This window comes from Cnephaeus nilssonii (assembly GCF_951640355.1).
Source record: "Cnephaeus nilssonii genome assembly, chromosome: 18".
Lineage (NCBI taxonomy): Eukaryota > Metazoa > Chordata > Mammalia > Chiroptera > Vespertilionidae > Cnephaeus > Cnephaeus nilssonii.
This window is the reverse complement of record NC_137089.1, coordinates 13705157-13722517: the sequence shown is the minus strand read 5'-3', so window position 1 is coordinate 13722517 and position 17361 is coordinate 13705157. Positions and strand designations below refer to the sequence as shown.

The following is a 17361-nucleotide window of genomic DNA, read 5'->3' as shown; positions in this document are numbered from 1 at the left end:
CCTATGCACACTATGCATTTAAGTAAAAAAACAAAATGACAAAAACACCCGCATGTGGCCCGCGGGCCGTAGTTTGAAGACGCCTGCTTTAGCTAAACAGACACATACTGCAATTGGATTTTCACAGGAGTCCGCCAACTGAGGTAGGGTCTTAGCCCCAGAGCCCCCCCAGTCTTTCCCTCCCTGCAGCCAGCACTGACCTGGCATCTGTCCCCGAGGCCCAGACAAGCGCGTGTGCAGTGGTCTGATGGCCAGGTGGTCTGATAGCGAGGGGACATGTGCACCTCATCTGAAGCCCCTGACTTGAGACACTCCAATGATTTCTTCCTTTGGGACCGCTTTGTCGTTTCTGCAGATCTGGAAGGTGGCCATTTGGTATGGCCCTGTGTGTTCACTTAGGGGCAGTGTGAGCATGCGATATAAATTCACCTCCAGTTGCTGGCACTGTGCGAGGATTTGGTGGGGGAGTCAGCCATCAGCCAGACTTGAAGTCACAGGGAAAGATGTGGGCATGAAAATTCAGGAGGAGGAGAGGCTGAGAAGGGAGGGGGGCATTTATGTGCTGACGATAGTGCCCTCGTAAAAGAGCAAGGTGTGTGTGCCTTCCTAGGTGCTAGAGGGAGCGAAGGGCAAGCTTGCAGGTGTATGCCTGTGACACAGGCAGGCCAGGGGGGATGGGGTGGAATTCCAAATCCAATTTCAAATCCAATTCAATGCTAATCTTAGCTGGTGTGCAAACTCTTGCAATATACATGGTTAGGATGTAAAGGCTCAAGAGGAAAACGGCTTTTTGGAGAATTTATAAGGGAGGGTTTGGAGACCATAACAAGAATCTCTTTGCTATAAATACTCCCCAAAGAATCTGGGAGCCAGGATTGACATGAATGCCAAGGGAACAAAAGAAAAGTGGAAGCAACCTAGTGTCTATCAGGGGAGAGTCATTAAGTACATTTCAAGCAATGGAATATGACAGGGCTGTAAGCCTCGTGTTACCAGCTACCTACCTGATGCAAGGCTTGGCACTACATCAGTGCTAAATACTGTTTGTTGAATCAATGAAAATTCTGCAATTTAAAATGATGGGACACATCCATATGTGTAACACCCACAATACACTTCCAAGTGAAATGAAGATTACAGAATAGTGTAGTATGATTCCATTTATGGTCAGAGTGAACAAATTTCATATCTCTGCATTTAGATGTCTAAAAAGATATAAAGAAAACTATTAATAGTGCTTATCTTCAATGGAGTGCTGTTGGGTCAGAGCAAGGGTGTTCATGTTCTAATTTCTACATCCTCTTGTTACTTACATTTTTTTACAATAATGATATAATGCTTTGGTAATCAACAAAACCAAAAATGATATTTCTATTTTGAGGGAGAGGCAAAGGGTTGTTGTTAGATAATATGCTATTCAGATTCTTAACAGAAATATATGTTCAGTTGGCAGTTATGTGGAGTTATGTGGTTGCACTTTATTTTTATGAGAAATAAAACTTGGAAAGCCGACCAAGACGAGGCCCCTTGCACGCTGAAATGCAGGCTCTGTAGACAAGGCCCCAGGTGAGCCCTGCTCACCTGTGAAGAGCAGGTGGATTTCCTGGGCTTTAGCTCCGCACGCGGGAGGCAGAAGGGCTTGTTTCTCCTGAGCCTCCTGCTCACCATGTATTTAGTACCAGTTCAGTTGTCATCTCAAACTCTGTCACCTCCCTGCCAGGTGTGTGACCAGAGTCACAGGTGTGCGACCCAGAGTCACAGGTGTGCCACTCACTCTGGAGATGCAGGTCCCTGTGCCCGTTCTCATTGGGAAGAAGGCCTCCCTGCAAGCAGTGGCTTCGTGACAAACCTCTGGCAGTCCCAGCAAAGCCATTTTGTAATCAAGTTGAGGTTGTAGGAAATAGGTCTGTTTTCCTTATAACATTTGTTCTTACCAGATGTTTTGGTCAAGATAAAATTCAGCTAGGGATTGTTATATAACTTCACTTGTCCCTCTTTAATATTTTAATTTTTCCCTTCAGGCACCACTGTGTTTTATGATTTAATTTGCCCATTATATATAAATATGTCAGTTTATATATATGGCCCCCTTTCAAACTTCCACTGAGGGGCAAGTTCCATTGAAGAGAAATTTCTGAAGCAGTGTGATCTTCAGACTTGTTTAGTCTCCCCCGCCCCGCCCTCCCCCCTCAGTGAGAATCAAAGACAAATGACCTAGAAATAAAGTTGCTGGATTTTAGCCACCTGTAAAACTCAGATGGTTAAAGGACCTGAGGTCCAAGTCATTGTAAATGAGTGCTTGCTCCCATCCATCTATAACTCATCATTTCTTCCCTACATTTTAGGAACCTTTTTCTAGGTATGTTTTCATAATTTAGACATTCCATTGGTTAAAAATTAGAGGACAAGGTTGCATGCCCCAAACAGGCAAACATTTTTAACTAGAGGCCCGATGCACAAAATGTGTGCCAGTGGCTCGGCCCTCGCAGCCCCGGCTTCGTCTGGAAGGTCGTCCATAAGGATGTCCAGAAGGTCATTCGGCTGTCCGGTCTAATTAGCATATTATGCTTTTGTTATTATAGATTGTCCTGATCTCTTCCTTAAACCACTGTGGGTCCCGTGTTCTTTGTTGTAGCTGAGCTTGGCTTTAGCTGCTCGCATCTTGTAAATTCCATGTTAGGAGACCTCGGAGCAGATGCGCTGAGACTTTTCCTTTGCAGCTAACCAGGGTGTCCAGGATGAGCTGTGGACATTTCCCTGGAGAACCTAACGCTGGGCCCTTAGGAGTTAACTCCCGGAGTTGTTCGAACCTGACGAGGAACTGCAGGAATGAAATGCTGCGATCTTTCTCTCCGCAGAGACAAGAAAACAAAGGAGGGCGCACACGCATTCCACAGGCTGCCCGCCAGTCGCCATTTCCTGTCCCTGTGGCATCACTTTTAGGAGCTGCGCTTTTTTTTTTCCCCCTTCTTTTTAAATAGCAAGTTAACTTCATATTTCAGATTCCTGGTCATGGTTCTCTGTTGGTGGTTTGATGTCTTCTCTGCTTGTATATTTCCCTTTTTCATCTGTGGTCAATATTAACCCCAGATTTATTGTTTGGGAGACTGGATGTGACCCAAAATAGGCTGGGCAATTCCACATTACCCTTGTCAGAGTGTGTTACTGAGTAACAGAATGTTGATGGCAGCAGAATCGATGTGCATTGCACTTGAAGGTGGTACAGATTCAGCAAAAATTAATAGGTATGTGTTATATATACGACATACATGATATGGGATGTATATTAGGCATCTCAGAATTAACACGTGCACCACTGAGCATGGATACCCATGCCCTGCCTCGGCCACACGCCCTGCTTCTCCTGCCCTTTCCCATTTCAGCAAGTCTCAGCTTCACCCTGATACTTGCTTAGGGCAATGCCTTGGAGTGATGCTGGGCTGCTCTCTTTTTTCACACCCTACATTATCCAATTCTGTGAACTCCTCAAAGATTTGTCCAATTGTCACCTCCCCTGCCACTACCACCAGCTCCAGCGACCCTCATCTCTTGCCTGGATCGCTGCACTGGCCATCTAACTGGTCTCCCCACCTCTGCCCTCCCCCTTCTCTAGCTTACTCTCAGCACCGCAGCCAGAGCGGGCCTGGTAGAATATAAATCACTCCTGCCACCTCCCTGCTAAAATCGTGCAGGGACTCCGTCTCACTCGGAGTGAAAGCCCAAGTCCTCCCGTTCACTCCAAGTCTCACATCATCGATTCTCATCTCACCTCCTTCACTTTCTCCTGCCCTCCCCTCCCCCGTATCCTGCAGCATGCTAAGCATGTTCCTCTTCTAGACCCTTCTCCTTTGCTGTTTTCTCTGCCTGGAATAGTTTTTCCCTGGATATCTCCATGGCCACCACCTTCACTTCCTCTGGTCTTTTTCAAATATCACTTTCTCAGTGCGGCCTTCCCTGTCTTCTTATTTAAAACTAGAGGCCCGGTGCATGGAATTTGTCCCCAGGCCTGGCCTGCGATCAGAGCTATCTTCCCCGGCTGCCAGCAGCTGGCCCCACCCCCCACCACCATCCACCATCCGGCAATCAGAGCCTGCCGATCGGGGGGAGGGACTAAGAGGTTGGCCATTCTCCCCGCTCACCGGCCCCGTCCCCACTGCAGGCCGCCCTCTGTGTGTGGGGTGACCGGCGGGGCGGGGACCTTGGTCTGGCACTACCCTGGTCCCTCACCACCCACCCCCGGTTCCCCATTCGCCAACGGGCGATGGGAGCCTGCCGGCCAGGGGAAGAGACCTAGAGGTGGTCAGTGTGCCTCATAGTGACTGGTTGAGTGATCGTTTTTGATCGTTCCGCCTTAGGGTCAATTTGCATATTACCCTTTTATTATATAGGATTTCAGCAACCATCCACCCACCTTGGTGTTCCCCTACCCCCTTCCTTCTTTGTGGCAAACCTCGAAGGTCCTTCTTCACTTTTCTCCATGGCACACCTCCATCTAGCATTTCACTTATTTATCCAATGTATTGTATGTCTCCTGCACTACCTCCATGAGAACAGGGTTTCTTCTGCCTGTTGGTTTCCTGCTGAACCCCCAGTGCCTAGACCCATGTCTCGCTGCCAGCAGACACTCAGCACATATGTGTGGAATAAATGAGTGCCACTAGAAAGCTGTCTCCTCTCTCCTCACTGCTTCTTTCTGATGTTTTTATGGGACTGTTGTCTTAATTTCTGTGTCCTTTGTTCCTGGAGCTCGTCTGGCATAGTAGGAAAAAAAAAAACAGTGGACAGCCACGTACAACTCAAACTTACCATTTGGCTCTTTCATTTACAAGCTGTGTGACTTGGGACAAGTCACTTAACCTCTCTGAGTTTTCATTTCTTTGCTTATAAAATATGGAAAGCCTTCCTGCCTCCCACTCAGGATTGCTGGAAAGGTTCAATAGAGTCCTACGTGAAGGGCCGTCAAGGATAAGACACAGTTTTCATTTTGCATGGCGTCTGGCCTGGCTGAATGCTGGAGCTTTACATACAAGACTGTCTCATTTAATTCTCACGTCACCTCAGTGAGATATGAAGTCATACCGCTGGATCCATTGTCAAGATGAGGAAACTGAGGTGCACCAAGAAGTTAAGTGAATTACCCAAGAGTCTAGGCAACAATGGAGCCAGGCTTTGGACCCAAGCATTTTTATTCAATGGCCTGAAATTTCCCCCATTATGTTCTCCCGGCACAAAATAAGTATTCTAATGACTGCATGGAGTAATGAGGTGCAACTTTTCTCTGAAGACTATTTTCCTCTTGACTGCTAATTAATGTGGCATTTCCCTGATGTGAATTTTTCCCCCTCCTCTTCAACTCAAACAGGCAGAAATTCCTGTCTTTCAAAAGAAAAAGGTATTGTCAGGCATGCCTCTGTCTTCCCTCTCCTCCCCCGGGAATGACACTCTATCACCTGTCCCCTGAGGTGTTTGTCGTTCAGACTAACCAAGTCCAGATGGTTTTCGCAACTTCAGACATCGTGGGTCGCAAAGCGTTTGTAGTTATCTACTGAAACGCGTTCTGGACTAAATCGCAAACACCCGCTCCCCAAAGAACTGCCCACACACTCTTCTCCCTTGTCTGTGCGATGGCCTTTCTGTGCTGATGAACTTGTAAATGTGGTTTAATTACTGTTTACCGAAAAATAGCTGCACACAGATCAGTCTCAGTGGGAGACGTAGCCCAAATGTTGAGGCCATTTGTTTCTGGTGCAAAACACCTAATAAATGAGAAGAGCTTTTTTTAAACATTGGGAAAGGAACTTGTGTTTGGTTTGGTTTTATATATTTGGGGAAGTAGATCATTTCTTAAAGAGAGTGGATTTAAATATTGGAACGGCACTTCCCTCCCCCCCACCCCAGGCCAGGCACACGGTGATGTGCCCAGAACCACAGCGTCATAAAAAAGTATATTAATGGTGATTTGATGGAACACCACACCAAAGAGCTATATTCCGAAGAACTCCTCAAAAGGAAAACTCAGAATTGCTTGTAAATTCCGGCAAATGTTTCAGAGCTCTGTAAACCCATGTATTATGTATTACCTCATGTTTCTGAATTCTTGCCTCGGGCAAATTGCCAACTTAGCAACTAAATGACAGTTTGACAATTCTAATAAAAACCAGCCTCTCTATCTTTGCTTGTATTCCTTCAGGAAAAAAAAAAAATGAAAAGAACATGAGAGGGGAGTGAAAGTGATTGTGATTGGAAGCTTCATTTTATGAATTCTGTTTGTGCTCCAGTGGAGTTGGAGTTGAATTTTATGCATAATAAAATTCACCTCTTGCGTAATAAGATGCTTGTTGGCTCTGTTCACCCCGCCCCTACGAGAAGCCAGCCTGGGAGCCGGAGAGGGGCCAGGTCTGCCTCCAGTGCAGACCTCGGAAAACCAAAGTCACCAGGGCAATTACTAAGGGTTGCTTGTCCTGTCCTGAACTGTGGCTGTTAATGAAAGAAGTCTGAGCAGTGTGAGATGCAAACGCTGCCCTCCAGGAATTTATTTTAGAGGGAGCAACGGACAGGCACACAGACAATTCAATATAAGAGACCCCAAGGGTGGGAGGTGGGGGCAGTGGGTGAAGGTGGTAAAAGGGTGCAAGCTTCCAGTTAATGAGTTCTGGGATAGAATGCATGGTGACTAGTTAACAATATTGCCTTGTATACTTGAAAATTGCTAGGAGAGTAGATCTTAAAAGTTTCTATCACAAGGAAAAAATTGTAACTATGTGTGGTGGTTGGCATTAACCAAACTTATTGTGATGATCGTTTCACAGTATATACATATTATTGGGTTATTATGTTGTACTAGAGGCCCGATGCATGATTTTTGTGCAAGAGTAGGCCTTCCTTCCCCCGGCTGCTGGCACCAGCTTCCCTCTGGCACCCGGGATCCGGGCTTCCCTCGCAGCCCTGGCTTCGTCCGGAAGGTGGTCCAGAAGGATGTCCAGTCTAATTAGCATATTACGCTTTTATTATTATAGACTAGGGGCCCAGTGCACGAATTTGTGCACCTTGAGAGGAACTGTGGGCCATGAGGCTGCGGTGGGCACAGGGGCAGGTCTCGGCCCATCCTCCGTGCCCCTGCCTCGCCCCTCCCCTCCCACTGCAGCCCCTGGTCCCCTGTCTGCCGGCAGCTCCACTTCTGCCGCTGCCGCTCCCACTCCCACGTGCTGATCGCACCAGCCCCACTCGTACCTGCTGACAGTGCAGAGCAATTGGGGCTGGCGCCAGCAGTGGGTGCGAACGGGGCTGGCGCCATCAGCAGGTGTGAGCTCCTGATCACCCCTCGAGAGCAGGGGGAGGTGGAGAAGCCCTCAGGGCGATCAAGGCCAGCAGCCACTGCTTTGCACCTGCTGATAGCGCCGAGTGATCAAGACCAGCGCCGGGTGCCAGCAATGGGTGTGAGCCGGGTGCGAGCGGGGCCGTCACTGGCAGCAGGTGTGAGAAGCGGCTGCCAGCCCCAATCGCCCCTCAGGAGCAGGGGGAGGTGGAGAAGCCCTGAGGGCCAATCGGGGCCAGCAGCCGCCCGTTGCACCCGCTGACAGTGTCGAGCAATCAGGGACTGCACCTGGCACCAGCAGCGGGTGCGAGCAGGGCCGGCACTGGCAGCAGGTGCAGGCGCCGGCAGCAGGTGCAAGTGCCTGGCGGGACCGCAGTGCATGAGAGCAGAGAATTTTCAGTAACCACAAGAGGCTCACCGTGATGACAGCGACCGGCGCCCCACCTTGGTCTGGTCTCCCTACTCACCTGCTCCACCATCCCACTGAGGCCGATGCCCTCCATGTTCCGCGCTCTGCCGCCTGCTGCTGACACGGCCATATTCTACATGCACCTCCTGGTGGTCAGCGCACATCATAGTGACTGGTTGTTCTGCCATTCATTCTATTTGCATATTAGGGTTTTAGATAGATAGATAGATAGATAGATAGATAGATAGATACCTGAAACTTACACAATTATGTCTCAATAAACCTGGGGCGGGAGAAGGGATCCCAAGACCAAGTAATTAACCAGATAGCTTTTTGTATATTTTGGTGTGTTTTTTATTTTAATTTTTCCATTATAGTTTACTTTTAATATTATTTTGTATTGGTTTCAGGTATACAAGATAGTGGTTAGACAACAATCCTATATTATAAAAGGTTAATATGCAAATAGACCAAACGGCAAAACAACCAAACAACCAAAGCGTAATATGCAAATGATATGCTAAGGCTGCTCAACCGCTCACTATGATGTGCACTGACCACCAGGGGGCAGACACTCCGACTGGTAGGTTAGCTTGCTGCTGGAGTCCAGCTGATCAGGACTGAATGAGATGGGCTGGACATGCCCTGGAGCCCTCCCAAGGTCCCTCCCCAGCCCAATCATGCACCGGTGGGGTCCCTCAGCCTGGCCTGCGCCCTCTAGCAATCCGGGACCCCTCGGGGGATGTTCGAGAGCCAGTTTCAGCCTGATCCCACAGGCCACTCCCCTTGGGAGGGCGCCAGATGCAGGGCTCATGGCTGGTGAGTGCTGCTGTGGCCTCTCCCAATCGGGACTGATTGGGCGCGAGCCCGCCGCAGGCACAGTGGGGCTGGGATGAGCAGGAGCAGCAGGTAGGAGCTGCAGGCGGCGTTGGACTGCAGGTTTCAGCCCGATCCCTGCAGGCCACTCAGAGGGACCCCACCCATGCATGAATTCATGCACCGGGCCTCTAGTATACTTTATAAAGTGTCCCCCGTTATATTTCCTGTACTAACCTGGCATAATATATAGTTATCACAATATTATTGACTATGTTCCCTATGCTACACTTTTCAACCCTGTGACTAATTGGTAACCATGAATCTGTGCTTCTTAATCCCTTCACCCTTTTCACCCAGTCCTCCAGCCACCCTCCCCTCTGGCAACCATCAGTCCACTCTCTGTGTCTGTGAGTCTGTTTCTATTTTGTTAATTTATTTTGTTCTTTAGATTCCACATATACGTGAGATCGTATGGTATTTCATTCTTTTTTTTGGCTGAGTAATACTCCATTGTATATATGTACTACCACTTTTTTATCCACTCATCTATTGATGGGCTCTTGAGTTGCTTCCATATCTTGGCTTTTGTAAATGATGCTGCAAAACATACAGGGGTGCACATACTCTTTTGAATTAGTGTTTTGGATTTTTTTTTTGGACATATATATACTCAGCTGTGGAACTGCTGGATCATAAGGCAGTTCCACTTGTAATTTTTTGAGGAAACACCATACTGTTTTTCCATAGTGGCTGCACCAATCTGCATTCCAACCAACAGTGCACGAGGGTTCCCTTTTCTCCACATCCTTGCCAACACTTGTTTGTTGATTTGTTGATGATAGCCATTCTGACAGGTGTGAGGTGATATCTCATTGTGGTTTTAATGTGCATTTCTCTGATGATGAGTGATGTTGAGCATCTTTTCGTATGTCTGTTGGCCATCTGTATGTCCTCTTTGGAGAAGTGTCTATTCAGGTCCTTTGCCCATTTTTTAATGGGATTGTTTTGTGTTTTTTGGGTGTTGAATAGTATGAGTTTCTTATAAATTTTGGACATTCACTCCTTATCAGATGTATCATTGGTGAATATGTTCTCCTTTTCAGTAGTTGTCTTTCCATTTTATTGATGATTTCCTTTGCTGTACAAAATCTTTTTAGTTTGATGTAGTCCAATTTGTTTATTTTTTGTGTTGTTTCCCTTGCCTGAGGAGATAGATCAGAAAAAGTATTGTATGAGAAATGTCCAAGATTTTACTGCCTATGTTCCTTCTAGGAGTTTTATGGTTTTAAGTCTAACATTTAAGTCTTTATTCCATTTTTACTTTATTCTTGTACATGGTATAAGAAGATGGTCTAGTTTCTATTCTTTTCTTTTTCTTTCTTCTTTTTTTTTTTTTTTTGCATATATCTGCCCAAATTTCCCAGCACCATTTATTGAATAGATTGCCTTTACTCCATTGTATGTTCTTGCCTCGTTTGTCAAATATTAATTGACCATATAGGTGTGGGTTTATTGCTGGGCTCTTTTTCCTGTTCCATTGATCTCTATGTTTGCTTTTATGTCAGTACCCTGCTGTTTTGATTACCATGGCCTTGTAGTATAGTTTGATATCAGATAGCATGATACCACCAACTTTGTTCTTCTTTATCATGCTGTGGCTCTTTGGAGTATTTTGTGGATTATAATCCATATATACTTTTGGATTATTTGTTCTAATTCTGTGAAATATTAACTACCAGATAGCTTTAGCATGTCAGATGGCAACTGTGAATACCAAGGCCTCATTTTTATGTAAGAAAAATGCCTTTTCCAATTAGACTATTCCATATTTCATGTTGTAATTATTTATCTGTCCTTAATTAATTTACCAAATGTTATTTGTTGTGGGCCCTATGGAGACTTTGTCTCAAGGGGCAGTCAATGCAGTGGGAGGGAGACAGGCACAAATAAGCACACACAGCGTAAAATCTCAAAGGAAATGGAAAATCATTATTAAAATGGAGGTATTATCTCTTATATATTCTATAAGTTTCCAAGCCTTACTTTCAGTTTTTTTCCCCAATATAAGAAGAATGCAAAATTTAAATGCAGAGCCTGGTTATGAGAAAGGGTTTACCTTGGCCATGATTAAATCATAAAACTTTGGAAATAGGAACTAAGCTCAGATAATAATTCCTCTAAGAAGGCTTTCCTGATTGCCCGCATTTAGCGTGAGGGTCTTTCACTGCACCACATCCATGCCCCATTATTCGTATTGTCCCCCCACCCTGCCACCACCATCCCTGCACATACTAGGTGTACCAGTTAATAAGGCAGATTTTTTTCAATAGATGGAGTTACACATATGTTGATATACAATGAGTGGCCAGATTATTATGGTCTCTGAATGCATAATAATCTGGCCACTCAGTATATATATATATTAGAGGCCCGGTGCATGAATTCATGCATGGGTGGGGTCTGGCCAGCCTGGCCAGGGGGAGGGGACATGGGCGGTTGGCCAGCCTGCCTGCTGGTCGAACTCCTTGTCAAGGGGACAATTTGCATATTAGCCTTTTATTATATAGGATATACACTGAGTGGCCAGATTATTATGCGTTCAGAGATCATAATAATCTGGCCACTTAGTGTATATGCGATTTGATATGTATGCTATTTTGTTGTATTGACAACAAACTTCAAAACTTCATATATAAAATTTTCTGAAGGTGGTAACATCATGGATATTTTTACGCTTAAAAATTTCGTGCCAAAAAAAGAGCATTTGCAGGAAGTTTTAATTCATTACTTTATTTGGAAGAAAAGTGCTGCTGAAACTTATCATATACTTCGGGAAGCTTATGGTGAACATGCTCCATCTCAAGATACTTGTGAACGCTTGTTTAAACACTTTAAAAGTGATTATTTCGATGTGAAAGACAACATCCAGGTCAACTGAAAAAGTTTAAAGACCAACAGTTACAAGTATTATTGGATGAAGATGCGTGTCAAACTCAAAAACAACTTGCAGAATGATTAAATGTTGCTCAGCAAACAATTTCCAATCATTTACAAGCAATGGGAAAGATTTTAAAGGAAGGAAAATGGATGCCACATCAACTGAACAAAAGACAAATGGAAAACTGAAAAGTCATCAGTAAAATGTTGCTTCAACAGCACAAAAGAAAGTCTTTTTTGCATCAAATTGTGACTGGCGATGAAAAGTGGATTTATTATGAGAATCCCAAATGCACAAAATCATGGGTTGATCCAGGTCAACCATCAACATTGACTGTAAGGCCAAATCGCTTTGGAAAGAAGACAATTAAAAGATCTTGCCTGGGAAGTATTAACCCACCCGCTGTATTCACCAGACCTTGCTCCTTCAGATGACCACTTGTTCTGATCGATGGCACACGCCCTTTCTGAGCAGCACTTCAAAATGTACGAAGTAGTAGAAAATTGGGTCTCTGAATGGTTTGCCTCAAAACAACAAAAGTTCTATTGGGACGGTATCCACAAATTACCTGAAAGATGGGGAAATGTCTAGCTAGCGATGCACATTACTTTGAATAAAGCACTTTTGATGTTTCTCTTGAAATTATCGTGTTTTCTTTTATTACAAAATTCGCATTTTTAACCAGGTGATAGCCAATCCGCATTTTTAACTGGTATTGGTTATTAACCTGTTTGGGATGGAGTTCACCATAAGCTTCCCGAAGTATACGATAACTTTGAGCAGCACTATTCTTCAAAATAAAGTAATGAATAATGAACAACATAGACTGATGAACAAGAACAGACCCAGAAACAAGGAGGCATGGATCAGACTGTCGGGCCTCAGAGGGAGGGTAGAGGAGGGTGGGGGTAAAGGGGAGAGATCAACCAAAGGACTTGTGTGCAAGCATATGAGCCTAACCAGCAGTTAAGGACAACAGGGGGGTGGGACATGTGTGGGGAGGGGTGTGGGATGAGAATGGGGGGATGAGGACAAATATGTGATACCTTAATCAATAAAGAAATTAAAAAAAAAAACTTCCCGCAAATGCTCTTTTTTTGGCATGAAATTCGACATTTTTAAGTGTAAAAATATCTATGATGTTAACACCTTCAGAAAATCATACCTAATAAAATAGTAATATGCAAATTACCATCACTCGGCTACACCCACGATTGGGCCGGCTGGAGGCGCGGGGGACGGGACTCAGGGTGGCCAATTGGCTGGCGGGAGGAGCTTAGGCCGGCGCTGTGGAAGACGCTGGTGGCGGAACTCGGGGTGGCCGATTGCGTGGCTGCTGGCACCAGTTTTCCGCCAGCAGCAGTTTTCCTCTGGCCACCCACCCGATCGGAGTTCCTCTCCGGGTGGCCGATCATGCTGGCGGGAGGCGCTCTGATCAGCGGGTGGCCAGAGGAAAACTGCTGCTGGCGGATAACTGGTGCCGGCAGCCAGGTGAAGGAAAAGTCTATTGCACAAAACTTCGTACAATGGGCTCCTAGTTTGACATATAAAGTTTTTGAAGCTTGTTGTCAATACAACAAAATAGCATACATATCAAATCGCATACATATCAACATATGTGTAACTCCATCGATTGAAAAAAATCCGCATTAGTAACTGGTAATTACTATTAACACAACTGGATGTCCCTTACAGAGGAGAGGACACGTCTTACTTTTCTTTGCATCTACAGTGCCAGGAACATGTCTGGTATATTGTGCTCAATAAACATTGAATGGTTACTAGTATGTGAATTGGGAAGACAGTAATTACTGTTTTTTCCCCATCTAATAAAAGTTGCCTTTATTCTTCATACCATACTATTTTTAGTTTAAAAATATATAACTAAAAGGTGTAATACACACACACACACACACACACACACACACACACATATATATATGTGTGTGTTCTTGTTTTTTAAAATGTAAATGCATTACATTTGTTAATAGCATCCTATCTAATAATAGACAAATATGCAAATTGACCATACCCCCGACACACCCACAAGCCACGCCCACCATCCAATCAGAGCTAGTATGCAAATTAACCCAAACCAAGATGGCTACAGCCACAGAGAGCAAGGTTTCCTAGGTAACAGAGGAAGCCAAGCTTTCCGCCAGCCGTTGCAGGCCTAAGCCTCCACTCAAGCTACAAAGTTTCAATTATAGAAGGTAAACAAATTCAAACAAATGGCGGCAGAATGGAGCTTGAGAGAGCAGGCCAGGGTTGCCGCCGGCAACAGGGGAAGCAAAGCTTTCCGCACACCTTGGCCGGGCCCACCCGCTTAAGGCAACAAAGTTTCAATTATAACCCCAACACAAATGGCTACTGGCCTCAGAGGGAGCCCCAGCCTTGGCTCCACTCCAGGCTACAAAGTTTCAATTGTAGAAGGAATAAATTCCAGATACCAGGGCCTCCGCTTGCGTTGCCAGGGGGCGTGGCTGGCCTGCAAACCACCACAGGCCCCTCGCTCAGGCCGCCCCATGCCCCAAGGGAACCCCACCCTGATCAGGGACACCCTTCAGGGCAAACCAGCTGGCCCCCACCCCTGTACCAGGCCTCTATCCTATCTAATAAAAGAGTAATATGCAGATTGATCAACACACAATATAGCTGCCCCCATGTGGTCAAAGATCCTGCCCCCATGTGGACACAAGATGGCCACCACAAGATGGCCAGCAGGAGAGGGCAGTTGGGAGGCACCCGGCCTGCAAGGGAGGGCAGTTGAGAAGGACCAGGCCTGCAAGGGAGGGCAGTTGGAGGTGATCAACCCTGCAGGAGAGGGCAGTTAGGGGTAACCAGGCTGGCAGAGGAGGGAAGTTGGGGGCAAACAGGCTGGCTGGGGAGTGGTTAGGGGGTGATCAGGCTGGCAGGCAGAAGCGGTTAGGGGCAATCAGGAAGGCAGGCAGGCAAGCAGTTGGGAGCCAGCAGTCCTGGATTGTGAGAGGGATGTCCAACTGCCCGTTTAGGCCCGATCCCTGGGATCAGGCCTAAACGGGCAGTCGGACATCCCTTGAGGGGTCCCAGATTGGAGAGGGTACAGGCTGGGCTGAGGGACAACCCCCCTCCATGCACGAATTTCATGCACCGGGCCTCTAGTATTCAGATAAGTATGCATTCAAAAAATCTGGAAGCACACCCCCCCAAATGCTAGCAGTGTTACCTCTAAGTATTTAGATGTGAAATGATGCTGACCTTCTCCTTTATGCACTCCTGAGTTGTTTTGCTATCTTTCTGGGGAGGTGTGCTGCTGTTAGGCTAAGAAAATATGAAGTAATATGTATTTTAGAAAGGAAAGTTTGGCCTATCCCATGAGCCACAATCACAAGACATAAAAAAAAAAAAAGCACATAATGAAGCATGATCTTTTACATCTAAACCCTATGTTGACAGTGACCTGACTCTGTGAACTTACTAATAAATAGTTGACCTAGCTTGGTCGCTTTAATGGTATTAGGCAGGTTTCTATTTTCCTTACTCATGTCTGTGTTTATACTATTCAGCAGGTGTGCAAGCAGCACTTTACTTGTAAATGTTCTAGCAATTACATGATCGCTTTTTCTCTCGCTCTTCCTCTCTTTTAATTCTCCCTTCTCATACTTGGACTGAGTGTTAGAACCTATTTTTTTTTAAAGCCAGCCATGGCCTCTTGCAAATAGATAAGGCAGAACTAAGTAACCTAGACAATGTTATTAGACTAAAATAGAGTTTCTTTCTTTTTCCCAAAGGAACAATCACAGATTATAAAATGTGCCTCTAAAGAGCAAGTCTAAAACTGATGTCTATTCTTTTCTAGCTCCAGCTGAATCCTTGCCGCCAGGATGGGGAAACAGAACAGCAAGCTGCGCCCGGAGGTCATGCAGGACTTGCTGGAGAGCACGGACTTCACGGAGCACGAGATCCAGGAGTGGTACAAAGGCTTCTTGAGAGACTGCCCCAGCGGACATTTGTCGATGGAAGAGTTTAAGAAAATTTACGGGAACTTTTTCCCTTACGGGGATGCTTCCAAGTTTGCAGAGCACGTCTTCCGCACCTTCGATGCCAATGGAGATGGGACAATAGACTTTAGAGAATTCATCATAGCCCTGAGTGTGACATCGAGGGGCAAGCTGGAGCAGAAGCTGAAATGGGCCTTCAGCATGTATGACCTGGATGGAAACGGTTACATCAGCAAGGCAGAAATGCTAGAGATTGTGCAGGTATGTAGCCCACTAAAAGGCGTAATCCTATATAATAAAAGTCATGCCCTCATACGATGCCCTCACGCAACATCACAAGATGGCCACCACAAGATGGCCATGCGCACAGCGGAGGCAGGGCCAGGTGGCCGCTCTGTGCAGTGAGGCCTGGGAGTCCCGCGGCTCTGTGCAGCACAGAGGAGGCCCGTCCCAGCGGAGGAGGCAGGTTGTGGCAGGGGAGGGCAGTTGTGGGTGATCAGGCCGGCAGCGGAGGGCAGTTGTGGGTGATCAGGCTGGCAGCGGAGGGCAGTTGTGGGTGATCAGGCTGGCAGGGGAGGGCAGTTGTGGGCAATCAGGCCTGCAGGGGAGGGTAGTTGTGGGTGATCAGGCCGGCAAGGGAGGGCAATTGGGGGCCATCAGGCTGGCAGGGGAGGGCAGTTGTGGGCAATCACGTTGGCAGGGGAGGGAAGTTGGGGGCAATCAAGCCAGCAGGGGAGTTGTTAGGGGGTGATCAGGCTGGCAGGCAGAAGCAGTTTGGGGCAATCAGGCAGGCAGGCGAGTGGTTAGCTAGCAGTTCGGGTTGTGAGAGGAATATCTGACTGCCGGTTTAGTCCCGCAGGGACCAGGACTAAACCGGCAGTCGGAAATCCCCCAAGGGGTCCCAGATTGGAGAGGGTGCAGGCCGGGTTGAGGGACACCACCCGCCCCCCCCCCCCCCCCCCCCCCCCGTGCACGAATTTCATGAACTGGGCCTCTAATATATATATATATATATATTCAAAGAGAAGAGCATGAGCTACAAGTTAGAATTGGAAGGTGCACTCAGTGCATATTTGGCCTACCCAGTGTTTTTGAGAATGTTGAATCCACATTACTAAACAGGGAGGTTGCACATAAAAATGCAGATTGCTTGGCATCTCTTGAAAACTCAGGAGGTCTGGCAACTCTGGGCCCCCATTCTTACCTGGCGTAAGTCACCCGGGGCTTTGCGGTGACTGCCACCCTACAGATGGACATGCGGTCTGGAGTTTGTCATGCTCATTATGGCACCTCCATCCTTTCATTGCAATGTCCTGCCTTTTGAGGTTATATCTCCTGCAATGGTCATTTAATGATCAAACTGTGGCCTGGGTTCAAATCTTGTCTCTTTCAGTCACTGCCTCCATGACTTTGACCTCGTTCACCTACTTGAGCTTCCGTCTCCTCACCTGTAAAATGGAACTGCCAACAGAGCCCACCCATGCTGTGGGGTTATTTTAAGATTACTTGTGACTTTCCAGGTTCAATGCTTAGCACAGTACCAGCCCTTGGTAAAGCTCATCATCACCATCATTCATTTTCATCTTTATTAGACTCTTGAGTAAAAGCAGGGAATCTCTAGCCTCTGTTCTGTCTGGTCAGAGATACACACGTAGAATGGGGCCTCCATCATTTCAGCAGGAGGCACTCCATTTTCTTTCCCCAAGTCACTCACCCAGAGCAAACTTCCTGTGCAGAACAGAAGGGACCCTGGTGTCGGCCACATTCTCCTCGTGGGAAGGGTGGGAAAGGAACAAAGAAGCGATGATCATGGCAAGGTCAACGTGATCAGCAGTGAGCGGGACCCAGAGACAAACCTAAGGCGACCGGGACACGGAGAGGATCAGGAGAGCCCCAGCGG

The 17361-nt window shown here is 46.6% G+C and overlaps 1 protein-coding gene across 10 annotated transcripts in view; it reads left to right on the top strand.

Moving 5' to 3' along the window:
- NCALD (neurocalcin delta) overlaps window positions 1-17361 on the top strand; it is a 317544-nt gene that overhangs the window by 283323 nt on the left and 16860 nt on the right. For all 10 annotated transcript variants that reach the window (XR_013814971.1, XM_079796605.1, XM_079796610.1 and 7 more), the window contains one exon: window positions 15320-15722. Coding sequence is in view for 9 of the 10 variants with exons in the window: in XM_079796605.1 (XP_079652731.1) it covers window positions 15345-15722 (378 nt within the window). In the remaining variant the exon portion in view is untranslated. The remainder of the gene's footprint in view (window positions 1-15319; window positions 15723-17361) is intronic.